This window comes from Heloderma suspectum, chromosome 2, assembly GCF_057233095.1.
Source record: "Heloderma suspectum isolate Gila_16-S chromosome 2, 16-S_ref, whole genome shotgun sequence".
In the NCBI taxonomy this organism is placed as follows: domain Eukaryota; kingdom Metazoa; phylum Chordata; class Lepidosauria; order Squamata; family Helodermatidae; genus Heloderma; species Heloderma suspectum.
The window spans coordinates 402,883,317-402,908,466 of record NC_139459.1 but is presented as its reverse complement, the minus strand read 5'-3'; the positions used below and the strand labels follow the sequence as shown (position 1 = coordinate 402,908,466).

The following is a 25,150-nucleotide window of genomic DNA, read 5'->3' as shown; positions in this document are numbered from 1 at the left end:
GTGCCAAAGCCTGGGTTCCATCTCCATTGGCTTCGATGGGCAGCTCCGACTTCTGCCCCCAGGGAGTCTTAAGAGGCAAAGGTCTGCGGAACCTGGCAGTTCGCCCTGAGCGTGAGTCTGCCCTTGCAGTCCATGATCTCACCCCTGCAACCCGTGGCTGTGAACTGCCCACAGAGCTTCCGCTGTTGGGCGGTATATAGAAATGCAATAAGGAAAGAGAGAGAGAGAGAGAGAGAGAGAGAGAGAGAGAGAGAGAGAGAGAAAGAAAGAAAGAAAGAAAGAAGCACAAAGATATTAAACCTGTAGAGAGACACATTCTTCCCATTGCCAGTTTGAGTAGACCTAAATTCATTTTGCTGCTGTTGTTGTTGTTGTTGTTGTTATTATTATTATTATTATTATTATTATTACCACCACTACTACTACTACCATTATTATTATTATTAATTGTATTGCATTTTTACTCCCACTGTTTGGATGTCATGTGCCTTCAGGAAATGAGGGTGTAAAGATGTGGATGGCCTGACCCTTGTCCTCCTCCTGAAAATATGCCCTCTTTGATGTGAACATCTCTTTAACTATGTCAAGAACTGCTGAGGCTTTAAGTAGGTTCTACAGTTTCGAAAAAGCCCTCAGCCCCCTCACCTGATATATTTCATGGGAGTAGGTGCAATCTTTACAAACCCTCCACAGCCTCCTAAACTCCTCTGAAGTACCGCCTCTCTGAACGGAGCCACTCAACTTAGGGAATTCTCTCTAGCCCCCAACCATGCATGCATTTCCAATCCCCATTCTTCTTTTCTTCTTCCCTCCCCTATCCTGTTCTTTCTTTCTCTCCTTTATTCCACCCAGAGCATATCTTGGGGAATTCGTAAAGAAACTTCTCTTTGGTGGGGAAGAGAAGTTCTGAACTTTCGACTTTAACCAGACAGACAGGAGGGTTAGCTTTTCTCCTTCTCCTCACTCAGGCCTTTGAGAAAAGTGGGTTCACGGGGTTGCAGACCAACAAACCTGGGGCTGTTCTGTTTGTCCACTGCCATGATCCAGCAACAGGAAGGGCTGCAGCTCTGTGGTAGAGCACGTGCTTGGCATGCAGAAAGTCCCAGGTTTGATCCCCAGTATCTCTAGGTGGGGTGAGGAAAGAATCCAGCCTGAAACCCTGGAGAGCCGCTGCTGCCAGTCAGTGTCAACAGTATTGCTCTAGATGGACCCAGGTCTGACTCAGTACAAGGCAGCTTCCGATGTTCCTCTGAACAGAAAGCTTTAAGAAAAAGAGGAGTTTGGGGTTTGTTTTTTAAGTGGAGGGAGATAAATATTGCTGATTCATGCAATCCTATGTACGCCTGCTCCGAAGTCCCATCATGTTTAATGAGGCTTACCCGCAGGGACTTGTGCATAGGATTCCAGCCCAAATTACTTTTGCAGAGATGTTTTCAGCTTGATTCTCTGCATGTTTACTCAGACATAAGTCCTGAGTTGTGAGCATAGTACTTCAGGCTTAATACAGTGCCTACCCAATTCCATCTCATTGAATGGCTACCCTTCCAGTTCAGTCCCATGCATGTGTTGTCATTTGTGGGTTTTTGTTGTTTTTGCATGAACTCTAGCTTCAGTGGTGAGGGAAAGGCACTTAGTACATGCTCAGAGGTTCTCCATAACTTAGCCCTAGTTTTGAAAACAGGTTCATTGGCTGAATCCTGGTGAGGTTTTGGCACACATGAACTTATGGGGAGGAAGATACAGTGAGAGCTTGTGCATCAGGAGGAGGTAGAGGCAAAACAAGACATCTGTTTTGATCAAGAGTTGCTGGAGGATGGTGGGATGAGGAGGGATGGTTGCATGGAGGGGCATAGAATTGTTAGGGGGAGAGTGCAAGTGCTCAGTGGTGAAAGAAAAGCATTCTGCATATGCTCAGCGGCCCTCTCTGTTTAAGAACATAAGAAGAGCCATGCTGTATCAGACCTAGGTCCATCTAGTCCAGCATTCTGTTCATACAGTGACCAGCCAGATGCCCACGGGAAACCCACAAGCAGGACATGAGTGCAACAAGACTTTCCTGCCCATGTTCCCCTGCTGCTAACATTGGTGAAATGTAAATAAATTCGAGGGATCCTAAATTTGCATGCATGTATCCTTCAGAAACTTTGCAGGTTTCTTGCCCGGAGGACACCTCTAATGACCTGTGCAGTTTCATACAAAGTCACCCAAAAACTATTGGGGAAGAGGTGAATGGAAGGGAAAGCAAATCACTCCCTCCGCCAAATCGGAGAACTCCCCTTCCACATGAACTGCTGCACCTGTCCTTCTGAAACTTTGCTGGTTTCTTACTTAGGGACAGCTCTAGGCTGTCGGTAATTTTCAGAACAAGGAAAATAGGGAGATAAGTATGTTCTCTTTTGGAGACCTCAAAAACCCTTGTAGCTATCATTCTGAGCTTTGGCAGACACAATCTTCTCTGATGGGGCAATGAATCCTGAATTCTTTATCCACTTCTTCCGAGTAATAAAAATGGTATTGGCACAGTTCCCTTTAAAAGAAAATCAGAATATAAACTCCGCACCTATTTTTCTGATGTTGGGTAGATGCAATCCCCTTCTCAGGGGCTACTGTGCCTAGAATTATCATCCAGTTCTGACCAAGAGAAAAAAGGTACAGTTATTTTCTAGTTTCCCATGGTAGTCAACAGGAAGCATAAAGACTCACTTTTCCAACCATTGACTCAGGTTTGGTGCTGAGCTGAAGTGGTCTGACTACCAATTGGCCCGAGCAGAAGCGGGATGTTTTTCAATACGCTGAATTGGGTGTCTGATAATTTCAGGCACTTCTTATGTATGTATGTATGTATGTATGTAATCTCTACACAAAAGCACGCCACATGCACACACCACACACACACACACACACACGTACGTATGTGTGTGTGTATATATATATATATATATATATATATATATATATATATATATACATATACACATTAGATGTGCACTTAGACAATGATAGATTAGATAGATAGACAGATAGACAGACAGACAGACAGATAGACAGACATGCAAATGCGTATTACAGGCCTGTGCCCTGGATCATTGAAGAACCTAACAACACCCCTGATCTTCTCCTGGTTCATATGAAGGTGTTCCACAGGTAAAGGCCAGGCCAAGCTCACCTATCCCCCCCCCCTCCAGCCCATGTCAAGAGTGTGGAGTGGCATCTGTGAGCTGTAGCAAACATTTTTTCTCCAGCAGAATGGAGAGTTCAGGAAATTGCAGAGGTGATGCAATTTCTTCCACATATAATTATCAAAATCATAGTGGTTTATTCGTCTTTCTGCCAAACCTCAAGGGACTCTTTTTTTCAAATCGCCCCATTGAGTCCACTGAGGTAAACATCAGAATACTGAGCAACACGAAGCGGCGTCTTTCACAGGCCTCCTGAGCCACGGAGACCTTGGCTGAGCTCAAGGTCTGGTGAGGAGGGCTCTGCGGCTGTGTGGAGTGGATTTGCTCTCAGCCCGTCCAGATGTGAAGTCTTGCTTGCCTGGGCCCCATCTGTGCAGGGAAAGCAACCGACGCCTCCGTCTTGCAAGAGGACTTTGCCTTCCTCGCATTCTACATCCAGTCAGTTCAGAGGAGCAGGAAGGAGGATGGAGGCTGTGCCAGGCGCACCCAGAACGAGAACGCTGCTGCTCTCGCTGCTGCTGCTGCCCCAGGCCACCTGCGGGATGCTCCGAGCCAGATGCCCCTTGACTGTGGAAAGGGATGAATTGGCCCCGCTGAACCACTACAGGCCAGGGGACCTCCTCATTGGTGCGGTCATCTATGCCACGGGAGTTCTCTTTCTGCCATCCCTGCTCGACAAGCCTCCATCTACCAGGCTTCATGGGTAAGTCATTCTGTGTGCGAGTTGGAGGGGAGCTGCTGCTGTTCCACCAGCTACCAATTTCATGAGCTCCGCTCATTCCGAATGGCCCAGGACTGTCCCTCTGAGCTGGGAACTGGGAAATCCCTGCCCTGTTTTGCCGGGGGGGGGGGCATCATCACCCCATTCATTGCCCAGCCTGCTGGCTCATTTTCAGAAGTGTGGCAACGTAAAACGGGACAATTTGAACTGCTATCATGTGGGTGTGCAGAAGGAACATCTGCTCCTCTTTCTTAACCCATGTGAGCAGACCCAGGCTATCATTCAGGAGGGAGAGCACTTCTCCACCCCCACCCCCATGACTGCCCAGTAAGACTGCAAATGTTTGTCTGGACACCAACTCCTCTGAGGAAGGGTCAAAAGACCTGGGTATGTTTAGGCAGACGAAGGGGAGATGAGAGCAGTCCTCAGGTATCTCACAGGCTGTTGTGCTGAAGACAGAGCAGGATTGGACTCTGTTGCTCTCACAGGGAAGACCAGAACCAATGGTTGGAAGTCACAGGGAAGCAGAATTGGGGTAAACATTGTGACAAATGTACCAACTAGGTGCCCTCTCGGTCCTTTAGACTACAACTGTCAGCATTCCTACCATTTTCTGTGCTGGCTGGGGATGGTGGGAGATGAAGTCCAAAACAGCTGTGGGACACCAGGTGGGGGAAGTCAGCCTTAGGAGAAGCTTTCTCGTGAAACAAGCTGTTGAGCAGTGGATCAGGTGGCCTCGGGAAGTGGCGGGGACTCTCCCCCGGAGGGGTTTCAGAAGGGCTGGACAGCCACCTGTCAGGGATGTTGTTGTTGCGTCCTACACTGCAGATAATGCACTGAGCAGGGGGCTGAGCTAGATGGCCTCCAAGGTCCCTTCCAAGTGTGAACTGCTAGGGCTCATTTCCTAGTGATCCCCTACATGGCCTTTGTCTTTTCCCAGACTTATTCCTACTCTCTGCTTTGTGTTCTTTAGAGCAACATTTCCAACATTTTCTGCATGGGGGTCCGTGGAAGATTTCTCCAACATCCCTCCCCAGAACACACATTAAACTCACTGGCTTGCCATTTTTAGGGATCTACGAAAGTGACTTACCTTTCGCAGATTATGTTGATGGTGGGGGGGAGGCATTCCGTTCCTTCCCCCGGAATCCCGCCTGGGGGGGAGGCGCTCCATTCCTCCCCCCGGAATCCTCAAACAGCTGGCTGTGCTCCACGGCAGCTCCACAGAGCAGCCGGCCAGGCCCGGCCCAGCCAGGCCAGAGCCGTCCGCAGCCAGATTTCCGGCTGCGGAGGGCTCTGGGTAAAAAACAACAACACCGCGTACGCAAATGGCGGTGGCTACGGCCGCCGCCATTTGCGTTCCTTCTTTTTGGCCATCTTAATCTACGTAAATATTTATGTAGACTATGATGGCGAAAATAAAGGGGAACGCAAATAGCATAGCGGGCGCTATTTGCGTCCCCTTTTCATTCACCGTTTTAGCCTACGTAAATCTTTACGTAGGCTAAAATGGCGAATCAAAAGGGGACGCAAATAGTGCCCACTATGCTATTTGCGTTCCCCTTTATTTTCGCCATCATAGTCTACATAAATATTTACGTAGATTAAGACAGTAAAAAGAAGGAATGCAAATGGCACCGGCCATAGCCACCGCCATTTGCGTACGCGTTTTTTTTTAAAAAAACCCACCCCCAACCATGATAGGCTACGTAAAGATAGGCTATGTAAAGCCTGGAAATGGCAGCGGCGGCAGCCAGTCGGAAGACCGGCCATCGCCACCGAAGCCGCTGCCGGAGCCGCCGCCAGAGCCGCCGCCGCCCATAAGATCCGCCTCAGGTAAGTTTCATCCCGGGGGGGATCAGCAGGGGAGTGGGGGGTGGCAGGCCACTCCACCACAGATTTTTGGGGGCCGAATGCACTGGCATTCAGCCTCACCGAGATCCATGGCGGAATTCTCTGACATCCCTAGCCATTTTCTGGATTCTCCCTTGATTCCTTAAAAGAAAAAAGCATTACATTGGCCACTCTTCAGTTCTCTGGCCAGCCGAAGGGCAGGTTACATATTGATGTTGGAAAATGTAAATATAATACTTTTCAACGATAAAAATGGGAGGATGTGGGATTTTTAGCTTCTGCCTATGTTGCATTTGAGATGCTTCTGCTGCTGTATGTGTTTCTGAGAGGCAGTAGAGGGACTTTCATTGATGTGCAGTTTGAGATAAGAACAGTGGGCTACATTCCAGGGTGGTTGTGAGTGACACCACCCCCGCTTTTAACAGCACACAATACATTATATGCCCAGGAAGTCCCTTGGAATCATTGAACTAACTATGGAGATGGTAATAAAAACGGGGATAACATGAGGCTAAGGATAAAAATGGCCTTGCAGATATGATGTGCTTTCACTACCTTAAAGCACAAGATAAAAGCTAAGAATTGTAGAGCTGCAGTAAAATTAACCTCCCTGATCCAAGGGGGGCAGTGTCACTGAATTCGTCTTGGTCTTGGCCTTGGTCTTCTAGTTGCTGTTGTCCTTGGTTTAACCTGTCCTGAATCTCCCACCAATCAGCTGCATAGGATGACACCGGGTTCTATTATTTGGAGAGAGGGAGAAAAATGTCTCCTTATCCACATTCTCCGCACCAGGCATTATTTTGTACATCTCATGTCTCCCCTTACCCCTTACCCTTTTTCCAAGCTCAACAATCCCACCCGCTGTAACCTTCTCTCATAGGGGAGATGCTCCAGCCCCTTGATCACGTTAGTTGCCCCTTTCTGCACTTTTTCCAGCTTTACAGTACCTGTTTTCAGTTGAGGTGACCGGAACTGTACACAGTATTTCAGGTGTGGTCACACCATAGATTTCTACAAGGGCAGTCTGATATTGGCAGTTTTATTCTCAGCTCCTTTCCTGATTATGGCGAACGTGGAGTTTGTCTTTTTCACAGTAGCCACACACTGGGTTCATAAGCTGTCCACCACAACCCCAAGGTCTCTTCCTAGGTCAGTCACCACTAGCTCGCATCCTATCACCTTATCATCAATATTTGCCTCAGTTCCACAGACCCCTTTCCTGAAAACATCAGTTCATTTCTTTATTTTTTATTTCTTTATTGCATTTATACCCCGCCTTTTTTCCTCTTGCAAGGAACCCAAGGCGGCTTACATAATCCTCCTCCTCTCCATTTTATCCTCACAACAACAACCCTGTGAGGTGGGTTGGGCTGACAGACTGTGACTGGCCCAAAGTCACCCTGTGAGCTTCCATGGCCAAGTGGGGACTAGAACCCGGATCTCCCAGCTCCCGGTCCAACACTCTCGCCACTACACCACACTGGCTCTCAGTTCAGGCACAGGTAGCTGTCCAATATCTTCTGCAGTGAAGGCAGATGAAAGTAATTAAATCAGCTTCTCAGCAATCTCCTCATCCTCCTTTAGTACTCCTTTAACTCCATTGTCATGCAATGGTCCAACTGCCTCCCTAGCAATCAAATCATGGATGAGGGAGGTCTTATTTTGGGCCGACCTGGCATTCAGCAGCAGCACCACCAGACCCGAGGGCAGACTGGTAAGGCTGACAGGAACCATCAGGTTGGGGGAAGAACCAGAAGAGGGGACAGCTGTAAGGTGTCTAGCCCCTCTTCTCCTCAGCTGGCCTGTTAATCCCCCAACGCCATACCTCCCCCTGCCCGTGGCCACAGTTATTGTGGCCCCTCCCCGACCCCCTGAGTTGCCCAATAGTCCTCCCAGGCACATATTAAAATGTTAGAGTATAAAATGATTCAACAGTATAAAAGAATATAAAAGATATAAAAGAGAACAGCAGCTAAGAAGGAGCAGATAAAGTCCACGTTTGCCCCTTTCCCCTTGTCTTTAAAGCTGCTGCCCTCTGCTGCTGCTATTTGCTGCTGGTATTGTGGCTGCTGGTGTCTCTGGAGAGGCAGGTGGGTGGGTCTTCAGATCCTACGCGACTCCAAGTGCGACGCTAAGTGCTCCTTCCCGAGCAGCCTCTGGCAGCCCCGCCTTAAGTACCTGTTGGCAGGGGCAGAAGCAGGCTCAGGTTCAGGATCCACCTGGTGCAGCTGCTGGCTGGTCCTCCTTCCCCAGGCTCCTTCCCGAGCAGCCTTTGGCAGCCCCACCTTAATATATCCCACCTTTCTTCCATCATGGAAGTCAAGCTGATTATATGTGGTTCCCAGGTAGTCTCCCCTCCGAACACTGACCTCTTCAGCAACTTCAGCAAAGTGGCTGCTTCATGTGCCTTCGGACTCTGCCCTGGGACCAGAAATACAGGGTTGCCTCCCCCCTGGTTGGTTCCATGACCAACTGTTCCAGGGCACAGTCATTTAGGGCATTGGGAAAACTAACCTCTTTGTCCTGACTGGAACATGCATTTATCCAGGCAACGTGGGGGGAATTGAAGTCACCCATTCGAACAACACTTCCTCGTTTGGAGGCCTCCCTGATTCTGTTTTCCATCTGAAGATCACCCTGAGCATTCTGGTGTGGGGGACGTTCCTAGCACTAAAATAGTTCTGATGTTCAATATTATCCCCCACAGTACTTCCGTGGATGTAACCTTTCAGGTTTCCTAGTCTGCTCGACACTATGCCTTCTTTGATGTACAGGGCAACACCTCCCTCACCACACCCTTCCCTCTGCTTCCTGTGGAGGTTACATCCAGAGATGACCGCATCCCCCTGGGTCTCTCTGTTCCACCAGGTTTCCGTAATGCCCACTATATCCAGGTTCTCCTTTAAAACCGAACACTCCAGCTCTCCCCTTTTGGCTTGGAGGCTTCTGGCATTTGCATAGAAACGCCTATGCATAGTGACCCTGTCCAGATGCCTCTGGGGTGTGCACCTTCTGAAGCTGTGGCACTTAGGTCTCTTTGATTGGCTATCATGTCGCACCACATACTCATGGCTTATTTCCTCCTCTTCTACATTTGGTCAGTCAATAACATTTTCATCTTCATCCCTTTGAGATGATCTAAACCAAGCCAGATGCTTCCCAGCTCCTGTCGGCTTTCCCCCAGCGTTTAGTTGAAGAGCTGCTCTGCCACCCTTTCTATGTTCAGCACCAATAGTCTGGTTCCGTTTCGGTTCAAGTAGAGCCCATCCCTCCTGTACAGGCCCAGCTTGTCCCAAAACATTCCCCAGAGCCTAACAAATCTGAACCCCTCCTCCCTGCACCACCATCTCCTTCACCCATTGAGACTCCTCAGCTTCACCTGTCTATCTGGTAGGGATGGGGGAGAATTTCTCCCCGAAACTTTGGGGAGCCGAGTGCCAACATATTCGCCCCCCCCAGAGTAGTTTCGGGGAGAAATTCTCCGCCCCCCGCCCCCCCCGCCCCCCTCGGGATGGGACTTACCTTTCCCGAATGTCCCTCCTGGCGGCGGGTCCCAGTGGCGGTTCAGCAGGTCTTCAACAGGGGCAGAGGCGGCAGCCGGTCTTTTGACCGGCTGCCGCTGCCGCCATTCCAATAAAAGTAAAAAAAAAAAAAAGCCCCCGTGATAGGCTATGTGACGATTTACGTAGCCTATCATGGCTGACTTTGCAGATCTAGACATGATAGGCTACGTTAATCGTCACGTAGCCTATCACGGGGGCGTGGTTTTTTTTTTACTTTTTATTTCGCGGCCGGGCGAGGCGGGAAGCCTCCCCCCTGGCCTGAATTTCGGCCGGGCGAGGCAGGAAGCCTCCTCCCTGGCCTGAATTTTGGCCGGGCGAGGAGGGAAGCCTCCCCCCCCGGCCTGAACTTCAGGGGGAGCAGCGAAGCGCCTCCCTCCCACCGCAAAGCAAGCTGCGAGACCAGGTAAGTGGCTTTCGTGCACCCCTACTATCTGGCTGTGCACGTGGAACAGGTGGCATTTCCGAGAAAGCCACCTTGGGGGTCCTGGTTTCAGCCTCCTACCCAGCAACCTAGATTTGACTTCCAGGACATCATAACTACATTTCCCCACATCGTTGGTACCAGCATGGAGCACAACTACAATCCAGGCGCTATCTACTATGCAATCTAGGTGGCGCATGATGTCTAGATATCCGCAACTTTCGCACCAGGCAGGCAGGCAATATTATCATCATTATTTACATTTGTATTCCACTGCACAGCCAAAGCTCTCGGGGCAGTTTACAAAGGTTGAAACATTAAAAGTACAACATGCACAATTTAGAAATTCACTATGCGGTCTTCACACCCATCACAGACCCAGCTGCCTATGTGTCTAATGATCGAATCTCCCACTACCACAAGCCGCCCTCCCTGCAGAGGCACATCCTTGGAATTAGAGGATATTTGTCATTTGAGGAACGGGTCCCTTCGAAGGGATCATTTCCCTTTTCCTCAGAATGTCTCTTTTGGACTTCCGGTTGGGACCGATGTCGCTCTGGCAGCTTCCCACGAGCTCTCCATGGGAGCTTTCTCAAACAGCTTTTTAAAAGGTTGAAAAACCTTTTCATCTCCCCCCTGCAATTTAAGGGGGGCAAGGCAAACAGCTCTGGTTAACATCATAGAGAAAAGTATGCACTGTGTATGCACAATGCACTGGCATTCGGCCTCACCGATATCCATCGCGGAATTCTCTGACATCCCTAGGCGTTGCCCTTCTTTGGAATTGGAATGTAAACTGTCCTTTTCCAGTCTCTTGGCCACTGTTGAGTGTTTCAAATGTGTTGGCATATTGAGTGCAGCACTTTAACAGCATCATCTTTTAGGATCTTAAATAGCTCAGCTGGAATACTGTCATCTCCGCTAGCTTTGTTGTTAGTAATGCTTCCTAAGACCCACTTGACTTCACTCCTCAAGAGGTCTGGCTCAAGTTCAGTGACCGCATATAGTTTTTAAAATAGAATGGCATTGGGGGCTGGGGGGTATTGGAGTTTAAACTCAATTCTTTCACGGGGAGGGAGAGGGGGAGGGAAGGGGAAAGAATTTTCTTCTTTTTCCTCACTTCCTTTCCTCCTCCCTTTCCCTTTTTTCCCTTTTGCTCTTTTTCCTTCTCTCTTTGTGGTGTCTTCATCAGAATATTGTATTGCTGGGAAATTGAAGTATTGATTAGGTTGTTGGTAATTTTGGTATTCTTTATTTCATTTATAAAGATAAAATAAATAAAAATATATTCAAAAAAAGAAAAAAAATGACTCTCTCCTACTCCAAGGCCCCTTGCTCCATGACAGCAGAGGAGCCCTCACCCAGGGATTGGGACACCACTGTTTGGTCTCTGAAGGCCTCTTCCATCAACCTCTCTGCCTCTCTTAGCTCCTCCAGGTTGGCAACCCTGTCTTCAAGGAGCTCATTACACACACCCATGACTTCCGTCCAGCAGGCAGAGTGTCAAAAATTTATTTATTTATTTATTTGTGGCATTTCTATACCACTGAATATAAAATCTCTCAGCGGTTCACAATTTTAAAATACAGTATTAGAAATGAAACATTAAAAACACTTCCAACGACAGTAAAAATCAAGGAGCAGTAAAATGGAGTGGCCTGATTAATTGACTTACAGTACAGGGGAAGCCAGGGTGAAGAAGTGTTTTTTCAGGAGGCGTTTGGAAGATGTCACATTTTCTTCCTCTTGAACTACACGAGAGAGGGTTTTCCAGGTGCCAAGTGCTGCTACATACATGTGGTACTCCACGCAATACACGGGACATCCTCAACACCTGTGCTGACTTTCTATCTTCATAAACTTTTTTTTAAAAAAAATTGCTTTGCTTGGGTTTTTTTACCTGGAAAACTAACTTGTTACTAGATGAAGGTGGGGAATTGATTTATAACTATGTTTGTTTGTTTACAGTTACATACTATGAGCAGGGAGGAAAGAGTCAACTGCCCTGGTCTCCTCACCCTGTTGCTAAACTCACACGGGGGATTAGCTCTGTGTGTCGATGCTTTGTCATTAGGGCTGAGATGCCTCGTCCATCCCTGGGGCGGCAACTCAGGTGAAGTCATGATGACAAGCGCTTTCCCCTGTCTCATGGACACACAATAGTAGGGGTGCATGAAAGTCACTTACCTTTTCTCGCAGCTTGTTCGCGGTGGGGGGGAGCGCTTCGCTGCTCCCCCCGCGAAGTTCAGGCTGGGGGGGGGAGGCTTCCCGCCTCGCCCGGCCGAAATTCAGGCCGGGGGGGGAGGCTTCCCGCTTCGCCCGGCCGAAATTCAGGCCGGGGAGGAGGCTTCCCGCCTCGCCCGGCCGCGAACACGAAAGTAAAAAAAAAAAAAACAACTTCCCCTGATAGGCTACGTGACGATTCACGTAGCCTATCACGGCTAGATCTGGAAAGTCAGCCGTGATAGGCTACGTGAATCATCACGTAGCCTATCACGGGTGACTTAAAAAAAAAAAAAAAAAGCGCGTACGCGAATGGCGGCCCCCATAGGGAGCCACCATTCGCGTTCCTTATTTAGTAGCTGTAGTCTACGTCAATGTTTACGTAGACTACGGCAAAAATAATATTTTCGCCGTAGTCTACGTAAACATTGACATAGACTACAGCGACCAAATAAGGAAGGGGAATGGCAGCTCCCTATGGGGGCCGCCATTCGCGTACGTGCTTTTTTTTTTTTTTTAAGTAACCCGTGATAGGCTACGTGACGATTCACGTAGCCTATCACGGCTGACTTTGCAAATCTTGCCGTGATAGGCTACGTGAATCGTCACGTAGCCTATCAGGGGACGTGTTTTTTTTTTTTCTTTCATTGCAATGGTGGGGGCGGCAGCCGGTCGAAAGACCGGCTGCCGCTTCCGCCCCGCTCGAACACCGGACGAACCGCCAGCCGGACCCGCCACCGGGAGGGACATTCAGGGAAGGTAAGTCCCGTCCCGGGGGGGGTGCGGGGGGCAGGTGTGTGTGGAGGATTTCTCCCCGAAACTTGTTCGGGGGGCCGAACACGTTGGCGCTCGGCCCCCCGAAGTTTCGGGGAGAAATTCTCCGCCATCCCTACACAATAGTTACTCAGCTCTTTTCTTCCTGATTTAGAAGCTAGTTGTTCTGTTTTACCAAAACTGAACCCAGACAACCCCCCACCTTAATTTAACTGGACACTGCTCCCTACAGAAGCCTTTCCCAACCTGGTGACCTTCAGATGCCTTGCAGGTCAACACCCATCAGCCGCAGCCACCATGGCCAATGGTCAGGCATGCTGGGAGTTGTAGTCCAAAACAACTCGAGGGCTGTGGGAGGCTGCCTAAGAGGAACATCCCATCATGTAAGAAATCTTCCCAATCTGTTGACCTGTCACAATTTCCTTCTCGATTCCAAGGGTTGCACACATGTCTAATTCGAGCACTGGGCTGTACATCTGCTCAGGGGTTTTGTTTTGAAATGGATCCTGGATCTTGATCTTTGGCAAGGACTCCTCCCCCTTTTCCTGCCTGCCTCTACACAACCAAAGCACTAAGTGGGGATTGGGTGTTGTACTTCTGGTTTGGGCTCTGGATGACTGGTAGCTAGGGATGGTGGAGAATTTTGCCACGGATTTCAGTGAGGCCAAATGCACTGGCATTTGGCCCCCCAAAATCTGTGGCGGTAGGGCCTGCCCCCCCGCCCCCCCCCGTGGATTCCCCCTGGGACGAGTCTTACCTGAGGCGGATGTTCCGGATGGCAGCGGCTCCGGCGGCAGCTCCGGTGGTGACTGGACTTTCGACTGGCTGCTGTGGCTGCCATTTGCATCCTGGTCTTTGCCATGATAGGCTATGTAAGTATTTACATGGCCTACCATGGCAGGGCAAAAAACCGCAAAAAATGGCATACGCAAAAAATGGTGGTGGCTACTGTGGCCACCATTTGCATTCCCTATTTTTCGCCGTTTTACTCTATGTAAATAGCTGCCGACTTTAGCATACGCTGCTTGTTTGTTTTTTGCCCTGCCGTGGTAGGCTATGTAAATACTTACATAGCCTATCACGGCAGCCTATCATGGCATCATTTGCGTCCGCAGCAGCCCTTCTGCGGCCAGAAGTCCGGAGCGCAGCCGGCTGGGCAGGATTCTGGGGGGGGAGGACCGGATCGCCTCCCCCCGTCGAAGATTCCAAGGGGAGGGACGGAGTGCCTCCCCTCCCCTAGCACGAATCAGTTCCGCAAAAAGGAAAGTGACTTTTGCACATCCCTACTGGTAGCACGAGGAAAGTTCTGGAAATGTAACCCAGACATATTTGCTTCGGTGTAAAAGAAGCAACAACGGAATGTTTTTGTCTCATTGCAGACAGGATGACAATGTGACACTCTTTTTTTTACCAGAAAAGGAGCCACAGAGTACTGGAAGATTCTGCCCTTCTTGTTGGCCACCCAGGAGATCAACCAGAGTCCCAGACTCTTACCCAACAAAACCCTGGGCTACGACATCCATGACAACTATTTCGATGCAAGAATGACTTCGGATGCCTTGCTAGACCTGATCTCCCCTGGGCAGGGAAATGTTCCCAACTACAGCTGTGGAAGAAGGCATTACCCATTGGCGGTTCTGGAAGGTTCTGACTCTGACATCTCCATCCAGATTTCAACCATGCTGGGCATCTACAAAATCCCTCAGGTACAGACGGGGGAGTTATTTAAAGGCTGAGTCTAACTCAACTTGGGGTTATCTCCAAAGAAATCAAAAAGTTCCCCAGAGAATGTCAATGAGAGCTTCCCCCACCCATGAAAATCGGGGAACTGGATCCACAGTGGGGTGCAGAGTGATAGGGCTCCCGTCCCCTCCTGGGATCTGAAAGTGTATTGGGGGTACACAGGGTATTTGTGAAAGAAAAATCCTGCATTCAAGGGACTATCATGTAATTAATGTCATGTGTGGCTTGTTCCTCATTCATGTTTATAACTCAGAAAAGAAGGAGGGAGACAGAAAAAACAGTGAGGGGGTGGGTAAACTTATTTGCATCTGCTGGCCACCCCTGAAAATCAGGCTTGTTCCTATTCTAGGTTCCAGTTCTTGGCCACATTCAAAACTGCTGGGAAAGTGGGATGAGCTGTTGGGAACTTGCTTCCCTTATGGACACTCAGGAGATGCTCCGTAGCTTCGAGCATCTTCATTTTTCACTGTTCTGTCATCAGGCAGCCTGAATGCTTTATTCATCATAAAATTCTGACTATTTGTTCCACTGGTATGAAAGATGGCACAGATATTTCCAGTTAATGGGTATAATCTGGCCAGCTATCAGAAGTATCCAGTGAAGAATTGAAATCTGGTTGGGAAGCAAAACAAACCACCCGTCTCTCCCTTTCTTTTCCAGATTAGTTATGCTTTTGTTTCTCATGTTGTGAGTAATAAAGCTCAGTTCCCTTTCTTCTACCGGATGGTGCCTAAGGAAGGAAGCCAGTACCCAGGGATTGCCAAACTGCTCCTGCATTTTAGATGGATGTTGATTGGTCTCGTTGCTCCAAACACTGACAACGGAGAGAGATGCATGAGGGCCTTGACACCTGAGCTCATCAGGAACGGTGTTTGTGTTGCTTTCTCACAAAGCATCTCAGGACTGAGTACAAATGAAATGGACATCCATCAGGCTTCATTCCACCACTGGAGACAAGTCAATGTCTTTGTTTATTGCGCAGAGACTAGATACTTCTTGCTTGGACTAAATGTTATGCAACTGCATGTTGAAATATTGATGAAACCTACTGTAGGGAAAGTCTGGGTCACAACGGCCTTGTGGGACTTTGCATTGGAGTTGTCAGTTAATCGTCCTTCACTCCAACTTATCCTTGGTATATTTTCCTTCACTCTCCAGCAAAATAAGAGGTCAAAATATGATGATTTTTCACACTTTCGCTTTACTATCGAGCAGTTTGTGAAGAAAGCATTTAATTGTGCCTATTCAAAGCATGCATTGTCCATGAAAGGCTGGACAAGATGCAGAGAAAATGAGAAACTGGAGACCCTTCCAGAAGAGGTTGTGGAGAGAACCCTGTCTCTTGACAGCTACATCATTTACAACACTGTCCACGTTGTGGCCCGTGCCTTGGATGCTGCTTATTTGTCCAGATCCAAGAGGAGGGTGGCGGAAGATGGAGACAGGCTGGACATCCAAAGGCTGCAGCCATGGCAGGTATGCCCTTTCCCATCACCAGTATCCCTCCTGAATCAGTGGTACAATTCAAGCATGATCGCCCTGGATATAGAAGCTGTGAATATTAGAAACTGAGTTGAAATGCTGGATATCTGTGGAGCAAAAGCAGATGCAAAACTCGCTGTGCTGCTCCCTCTTTTGGCCTCCTGACACCGGCCCCTGAGGCCGCAGCCCATCTGGCCACAGTCCCAACATGGGTGCAGCCCCTCTGTCTCTGCCCTGGCCCGTTCCCCGTGCTCCACCACTGGAGTCAGCCATGCTGCTGCTCCTTCCTGCCTCCTTGACTGGGCTGCTGGGTTGATACCTAACTGGGTCCCCAGTTGCCCCTCCCTCCTTCCCTTTGTCTGTGTGAGTGTCATGGGTGTAGTGCTGCTATCTGAAATGGTGTCTGGCATTTGAGAGAAACATACATTTCTATTTTTTTCTGGTGACTTTTACAATAGTGCGAAGCTGAACATTCCCCCATTATGTAGAATTAAAATTACCTTTTCCAAAATGTGCAGAAAAGTATCTTGTATCTGGTTTTATCACATGTCAATAAGGATTTTCTGGCTGGAAGAATTTTTTAAAATGCAGTTGTACAATATGATATTTCTGCTTCATTGACTACACTAAAGCCTTTGATTGTGTGTATCACAACAAACTCTGGCAAATTCTGAAAGAGCTGGGTGTACCAGACCACCTTGCCTGTCTCCTGAGAAACCTATACGAGGGTCAAGAAGCAACAGTAAGAACCGGGCATGGAACAACCGATTGGTTCAAAATTGGGAAAGGAGTACGACAAGGCTGCCTATTGTCGCCCTGCTTATTTAACTTATATGCAGAGTACATCATGAGAAACACCGGGCTGGATGAATCACAGGTCGGAATTAAGATTGCCGGGAGAATTATCAACAACCTCAGATATGCAGACGATACCACCCTAATGGCAGAAAGTGAAGAGGATCTAAAGAGCCTCTTGTTGAGGGTGAAAGAGGAGAGTGCCAAAGCTGGTTTGAAACTCAACATGAAAAAACTAAGATCATGGCATCTGGCCCCATCACTTCCTGGCATATGGAAAGGGAAGAAATGGAAGCAGTGACAGATTTTATTTTCTTGGGCTCCAAGATCACCGCAGACGGTGACTGTAGCCATGAAATTACAAGACGCTTGCTCCTGGGGAGGAAACCTATGGCAAACCTAGACAGCATAGTGAGAAGCAGAGACATCACCTTGCCGACAAAGGTCCGTCTAATCAAAGCTATGGTTTTCCCAGTAGTAACGTATGGCTGTGAGAGTTGGACTGTAAGGAAGGCTGAGCGAATTGATGCTTTCGAACTGTGGTGGTGGAGAAGACTCTTACGAGTCCCCTGGACTGCGAGGAGGTCATATCAGTCAATCCTACAGGAAATCAACCCTGAGTGCTCATTGGAAGGACAGATCCTGAAGCTCAAATATTTTGGCCACCTAATGCGAAGAGAAAACTCTCTGGAAAAGACCCTGATGCTGGGAAAGATGGAAGGCCAAAGGAGAAGGGGACGGATGAGATGGCTAGATAGCATCACTAATGCAATGAATATGGACTTGAGCATGCTCCAGGAGAGAGCGGAGGACAGGAAGGCCTGGCGTGCTATGGTCCATGGGGTCACAAAGAGTCGGACATGACTGAACGACTGAACAACAACAACAACAACAACATGATATCTGACACAAGGAATCTAGATTCATTCCCAGACATATGCTGAACCTATAATGGTTGCAGCTCAATTTCTGTGTCCCTACTACTCAAAATCAGTTCAGTGGAAGTTACTACCAGGTTTGTGTGCATAGGACCTCAGCCCTCATTACCTACCTGACAACTTGCTACCTTTCAAGTGGCTGAGAATGTGCCCCATGGAGAGGTCAGCCTCCCTCCCTTTGCCAATGGTAATACCATGCCCAGATTGCTGGACTGATTTATACGCCTATAATTTTTTAACATTATTTATTACATGTCTAGACTTCCCAATGGCCAAACCTGTCTGGGCGGTTTATAAAAGATGAAAACCTTAAAATAAAATAGAAAACCTAATATAGAAACTATTTACTTAAAACAATGGAAAAACAATCAACAACAGAAATCCCAGGCCTGGTTTCTTAGCATATGCTGTCAAATGCCTGGGAGTAGAGGAACGTCTTAACGTGGCACCAACAGGATGACACTGAGGGCACTGGATAAACTCACCGAAGCGTTGTTTCATAACAGATGGGCCACCACCGAAAAGGCCCCTTGCCTTGTTGCCATCCTCCATATCTCCCTCAGAGGAGGCACCTGGATGGGGGCCTCAGGTGACGATCATAGTTCATGGGAAGGTTTAGCTCCCTAAACTGCTTCAGCAGAGCAAGGGCATTCAGGGATGAGATGAAGTCTGTGAGAATGTGAAGAGACACCCCCATCCACGTGGGTCTGGACCCAGTCCGGAGCCATAGAAGATTCAAGCATGCAATGAGTAGAACTGAGAAATCAAGTGTGTTTTCTGGTAGGGATGGACGAAAGGGACTTACCTTGTCCCGCAGCTTGCTTCCCGGTGGGGGGGAGGTGCTTCGCTTCTCCCCCTGAAGTTCAGGCAAGGGGGGGAGGTGCCCCATCCCTTGCCGGCGAAATTCAGGCCAGGGAGCAGCGCCCCATCTCCCCGGCCGCGAAAAAAAAGTAAAAAAAAAACCCCAAAACACACACCCATGATAGGCTATGTAACGATGTGCGTAGCCTATCACAGCTAGATTTCCAAAGTCAGCCGTGATAGGCTACGTAAATCGTCACGTAGCCTATCACGGGTGACTTCGAAAAAAAAAAAAGAAGCGTGGACGCAAATGGCGGCGCCCCATGGGCGCCGCCATTTGCATTCCTTATTTTGGCATGTCTAGTCTACATAAAGGTTTACGTAGACTACAGCAAAAATAAGGGCAACGCAAATAGCTTTCCCTTATTTTCACCGTAGTCTACGTAAATCTTTACGTAGACTACCCCTGTCCAAATAAGGAACGCCCATGGGGCGCCACCATTTGCATACGCGGTTTTTTTTTTTTTCAAAGTCCCCCGTGATAGGCTACGTGACGATTTACTGACTTTGGAAATCTAGCCGTGATAGGCTACGTAAATCGTCACGTAGCCTATCACGGGTGTGTGTGTGTGTTTTTTTTACTGTACTTTTTTATTTTGTAATGGTGGCGGCGGCAGCCGGTCGGGAGACCGGATACCGCCCCCGCCCCCACCGCCAAGAGGGACATTCGCCGAAGGTAAGTCCCATCCCGGGGGGGGGGCGGGGGGCCGGCGGAGAATTTCCCCACCACTTTCAGGGGGCCGAATGCGTTGGCACTCGGCCTCCTGAAGGTTCGTGGAGAAATTCTCTGCCATCCCTGGTTTCTGGTTTCCTCCATGCTGGTGTTTTCTCTGCCATTCTAGCTTCACCAGTTCCTGAGACACTCCCAGTTTCACAATGATTCCATGGACAGAGTGTATTTGGATGAGAACGCAGACCTGGCAGCCACCTATGACATCGTGAATTGGGTGAAGTTCCCCAATAAGTCTGTCATTAAAGTGAAATTTGGGAGTATGGAAAGACGAGGATCCCCAGCAGGCCTCAAGTTCACCATTGATCAGGACGCCATTGTGTGGCCCCAGTGGTTCAACAAGGTGAGGGAAACAATTCCTTTCATTCCACGGTATCTATTACCATCTCTTAACCTCTGCTAAATCTAGCAGGTTTCCGGTCAGCCTGGAAGTTCCAAGTAGCAGCAGTTTTTCAAGATCTCAGAGAGAGGGGATCATTTCCCCAGCTCTGCTTCCCAGCTGTGGGCCAGAAGGATGCCCTTCAAACACAGGCTGCAGCTTACTTGGGACTTATCTCTCCATTTGAATAGCACCACAAGTCTATATGGCACTTTATGGACCACAAGAGTGTAGCAGCCATCTCGGGGGTCCGACTAAGTAGCCTCATGCAGTCTCATGCTTCATGTTCTTACTGAGCTCTTGCTCTCTGAAATATATGTTTGTAAGCTGACAAGACACAGGAATGTCTTATCTAGTTAGCAAGGCTAAGGTCAGAATGGTGTATATCATGTTCTCTGCTGTTCCCTGCTTACCATGGCTACCCTATAACTAGGGATGGACGAAAGTCCCTTACCTGTTCTCGAAGCTTGCTTCGCGGTGGGGGGGAGGCACTTCGGTTCTCTCCCCGAAGTTCAGGCGAGGGGGGGAGGCGCCCTGCCTCGCCCGGCCGAAATTCAGGCCGGAGGGGAGGCGCCCCATCCCTCGCCAGCGAAATTCAGGCTGGGTAGGAGCGACCCGTCTACCCGGCCACGAAAAAAAAAGTAAAACACACACACACACACACACACACACACCCGTGATAGGCTACGTAATGATTTATGTAGCCTATCAGGGCTAGATTTCCAAAGTCAGCTGTGATAGGCTATGTAAATCGTCACGTAGCCTTTCACGGGTGACTTTGGGGAAAAAAAAAAGCATGTATGCAAATGCCGGCTCCCATGGGGACTGCCATTTGCATTCCTTATTTTGACACGTCTAGTCTACGTAAAGATTTACGTAGACTACGGCGAAAATAAGGGCAACGCAAATAGCGTTCCCTTATTTTCGCCGTAGTCTACGTAAATCTTTACGTAGACTATACGTGCCAAAATAAGGAACGCAAATGGCGGCCCCCATGGGCCGCCGCCATTTGCGTACGCGCTTTTTTTTTTTTCAAAGTCACCTGTGATAGGCTACGTGACGATTTACGTAGCCTATCATGGCTGAATTTGGAAATCTAGCCGTGATAGCCTACGTAAATCGTTATGTAGCCTATCACGGGGGTGTGTGTGTGTTTTTTTACTTTACTTTTTTTTTTGCAATGGCGGTGGTGGCAGCCGGTCGGGAGACCGGCCGCCACCCCCGCCCCCGCCGAAATGCTGCCGAAACGCCGCCGGGACCTGCTGCCGAGAGGGACATTCGGCCACAGTAAGTCCCATCCCAGGGTGGGGGCGGGGGGCCGGCGGAGAATTTCCCCACCGATTTTGGGGGGCTGAATACGTTGGCATTCGGCCTCCCGAAGATTCGTGGAGAATTCTCCGCCATCCCAACCTATCACCCATTTCCTGGAATATAAATAATGGTGCTAGAAGAGGAGATGTTGAGGACTGAACATGTCCCTTAAGATTCCACACAAAGGAAACAAGAGAGGACTTCATGTTCAATCCTGGAGACCCTGTTGTGCCCTTTGCACTGTGTCTGTCATTTCTGTATCTACATTGGCCCCAACACATTTTCCATGATGTTCCTTGTTTCTGTGCGTAGGCCCTGCCTTATTCCAGGTGTGTGGAAAGCTGCCGCCCAGGATCCATCAAGGTGGTTCAGGAAGGAAGGCCGGTTTGCTGCTATGACTGTCCTCCCTGCACAGAAGGGACCATCTCCAGCCAGGAAGGTGAGTGACTCCAGAGGAAAATGTAGCCCATGCAGAGGAGGGTAAAGATCCACCCAGACATGTTCACTGAAGCTTTGCTTAAAGGCATTTCTGCACTTGGATCCTTTATTGCAATAGCCACAATTCATTTCACAAAACTAGTCATGAAAAATAACCTGGGAGAATGGACTGAGGGTTGGGGTGGGGGGAGGCTTGGAATGGGGCAGGGATTAGCACCACCAGGAGTCTGCATGTATCTCCTGCACTTGACGTTGGGTCCATGTCCTCCATGGTTAATACTGTGAGGTTTATCCCCACTTCTCAGAGTGGTGGGAAATTGTTGGAGGGACTCGGGCCATGAGCCACTTAACCTGAAGTTGAAGGGTTAATATGTACCTGAATAAGGTGGGAGGGGATCTCTAAGAGGTCATCCTGCCTTTTCCTGGTCTCCTCCCTCTACTTTCCTTTCTTCTTCCTTCTTCCCCCTCCAAGTGATGCTGACCATGGGGCTGACCACAGCCAACTTACCTGGAGAAGTCACTTTGCTGTATCTCCAGTAAAGTCTGTTCATAACCCACCACTTTAGTGTTTTTTGTCCACATCTGTGGTTACTGATAGGGGGCTGATTAGGACTTCAGAAATTGCAGAGATGGAGTATTTACCATTTGCGTCCCCGCTTTAGTCATGATAGGCTACGTAAATATATATGTAGCCTATCACGGGCAAGTGTAGGGACGCAAATGGTGGCCGCTACAACGGCCGCCATTTGCGGCTGCAGCAGCCTGGTAGAGGCTGGAGCCACCGCCACTGCTTCATCCGCCGCTACTGCCGCATCCGCCACCAGGTACGTCCATCCTGGGGGGATTCCGCAATGTGGTGCAGGGGGGAGGCCATTCTGCCACAGACTCCGCGGGGGCGGATTCTAAAGAATCTGGCCTCCCTGGAGTCCGTGGCAGAATTCTCTGTCATCCCTAGTTGGGCACCTTCTAGGGACATGTTTCTTTTGTTTTTCCAGATGCAGACCATTGCACCAAATGTCCAGATGATCAGCATCCAAACACGTACCGAGGTGAATGTGTCCCCAAGGATATCACCTTCCTGTCCTATGAAGAATATTTGGGTATCATCCTGGCTTCTTTTGCACTATTCTTGTCCTTAACCACAGGCTTTGTGTTAGGAACCTTCATAAAATACCTTGACACTCCCGTAGTCAAAGCCAACAACCGGGACCTCTCTTATATTCTCCTCGTCTCCCTCCTGCTTTCCTTCTTGTCCTCCTTCCTCTTCATTGGCCGGCCAAAGACAGTGACCTGTCTCCTCCGGCCAACAGCCTTCAGCATCATCTTCTCAGTTGCTGTCTCTTCTCTGCTGGCTAAAACAATCACTGTGGTGCTGGCCTTCCTGGCCACAAAGCCAGGGAACAGGGTGAGGGGGTGGCTGGGGAAGAGTTTGGCCAACTCCATTGTCCTTTTCTGTTCCGGTGTCCAAGTTGTGATCTGCACCATCTGGCTGGGAATCTCTCCACCATTCCCTGACTCTGACATGCACTCGCAGCCTGGACAGATCATCCTGCAATGCAACGAAGGGTCTGTCTCCATGTTCTACGCTGCCCTTGGCTACATGGGCTTCCTGGCTGCCATCTGCTTTACAGTGGCTTTCCTTGCCAGGAAGCTGCCTGGGGCCTTCAATGAAGCCAAGCTGATCACCTTCAGCATGCTGGTCTTCTGCAGCGTTTGGATTTCCTTTGTGCCCACCTACCTGAGCACCAAGGGGAAATACATGGTAGCCGTGCAGGTCTTCTCTATCTTCGCCTCCAGTGCTGGCTTGCTGGGCTGCATCTTTCTCCCCAAGTGCTACATGATTGTACTGAGGCCTGATCTGAATACAAAGGAGCATCTCATGCTGAAAACAAAAGAATAAATCTGATTGTATTGTTTCCATATATAGCTGTAGCCTGCCATTTTTATAGGTGTGTGCAAGCACCACAGCCCCCTCTACTGGTCAAAGTTGATATTGCAGTCTTATGATGAGTCGTCCTTTTGAAACTGAAACTTGCTAGCTTTGGACTATCATCACTTTGAATTCCACTGCCCAGACACATCCCACTTCAAGCAAATGACCCTCAGGCCTCTCCCCGTTGGTACGAGGGATGTAAAAATGAAAATTGCAAAAGTACATGGCTTAGTCCTTGTTGTCATGACACTGTCAAAAGACAACTCCCTCCCCCTCCCCTGCCATTTCCATCTCCCCAGTCCTCAAGGGGGGGAGGGGGAGGGGGGAGGGGGAACAGGCAGGGAGGAGGTAGAGGAGGCCCATTATGGTGAAACCCAATTATTCTTCCCTAATGCCCTTCCCCATGGTTCCCTTGATGGAATTGCCCTCTCCTGCCTTTATAACTGGAGGTAATAAATAGCCGTCATGACTAGTGATCTCTAGTCATTGAGATCTTCATTTCCTGCATGAATTTTTCCAACACACTTTTCAAGCCATATCATCCCATGTAGGGAGGTACAAATTGTGTACCCTCCGTGCTGCTTGACTTCCGCAGTTTGAGGCCAGTACTCTGCACCATCATTCACAAGCCCCCAGAATTCTCCTCTTTTTTTTCCTGCTTTGAAAATAATGAAGATAAATCCGTACTGACCGCCATAATTCCGGTGCCCAGCCATCTCCTTGAGTCTGCATAACTTCTTTAAGAAATGATATATTTCGTAAATATTTTTTCCCCTGCCCTGAGACTAGGGATGTCAGAGAATTCCGCCACGGATCTTGGTGAGGCCGAATGCCAGTGCATTCAGCCCCCCAAAATCCATGGCGGAACGGCCTGCCACCACCCCACCCCCGTGGATCCCCCCCGGGGACGAAACTTAACTGGGGTGGACGTTTCGTACGGTGTCAGCTCCAGCAGTGGCTTCGGTGGTGGCGGCGGCGGCGGCGGCAGCGGCTGGTCTTCCGACAGGCTGCCACCGCCGCCATTTGCAGTCTGGTCACTGAATTCACTGGAATTTGGCCCCCCTGGGATCTATGGCAGAATTCTCTAACATCACTAGGAAGAGATGAATGGAACGGAAACCAAATCACTCCTTCCACCAAATTGGAGAATTCCCCTTCCACATGAACTGCTGCACCTGTCCTTCTGAAACTTTGCTGGTTTCTTGCTTAGGGACAACTCTAGGCTGTCGGTAATTTTCAGAACAGTGGTCCACAAGGATAATAGGGAGATAAGTATGTCCTCTTTTGGAGACCTCAAAAACCCTTGTAGCTTTCATTCTGAACTTTGGCAGACACGATCTTCTCTGATGGGGCAATGAATCCTGACTTCTTTATCCACTTCTTCCAAGTAATAAAAATGTTATTGGCAGTTCGCTATAAAAGGAAATCAAAATATAAACTCTGCACCTATTTTTCAGACGTTGGGCAGGTGTAATCCCCTTCTCAGGGGCTACTGTGCCGGGAATTATCATCCAGTTCTGATCAAGAGGAAAAGGTACAGGTTTTTTTTTTCTAGTTTCCAATGTCAGTCAACAGGTAGCATAAAGCCTCATTTTTCCAAACATTGACACAGGTTTGGTGCTGCGCTAAAGTGGTGTGACACCATTTGGCCCGAGCAGAAGCAAGATGCTTTACAATACGCTGAATTGGGTGTCTGACCACACACTTCTTATGTATGCATGTATGTATGCATGTAATCTCTACACACACACAACCACACCACATGCACACACCACTCAAACACACACACACACACACGTGTGTGT

General features: G+C 48.9%; 1 protein-coding gene across 1 annotated transcript; it reads left to right on the top strand.

Annotated features, from left to right (window-relative positions):
• The first annotated feature begins 3,643 nt into the window (after window positions 1–3,643).
• LOC146356677 (vomeronasal type-2 receptor 26-like) lies at window positions 3,644–23,327 on the top strand. Its single transcript, XM_084830254.1, has 6 exons — window positions 3,644–3,882; window positions 14,150–14,317; window positions 15,891–15,954; window positions 19,397–19,627; window positions 21,287–21,413; window positions 22,408–23,327. The coding sequence occupies exons 1-6, from the start codon at window positions 3,644–3,646 to the stop codon at window positions 23,310–23,312; spliced, it is 1,734 nt and encodes a 577-aa protein (XP_084686380.1). The 3' UTR covers window positions 23,313–23,327.
• Window positions 23,328–25,150: the final 1,823 nt, after the last annotated feature.

Bases quoted from the DNA above. Each gene is read 5' to 3' on its own strand.
- LOC146356677 (XM_084830254.1), top strand. From the start codon at position 3,644: ATGGAGGCTGTGCCAGGCGCACCCAGAACGAGAACGCTGCTGCTCTCG. The intron at 15,955-19,396 runs GTATGCCCTTTC...CTGCCATTCTAG, and splicing joins AAAGGCTGCAGCCATGGCAG to CTTCACCAGTTCCTGAGACA. The intron at 21,414-22,407 runs GTGAGTGACTCC...TTGTTTTTCCAG, and splicing joins GACCATCTCCAGCCAGGAAG to ATGCAGACCATTGCACCAAA.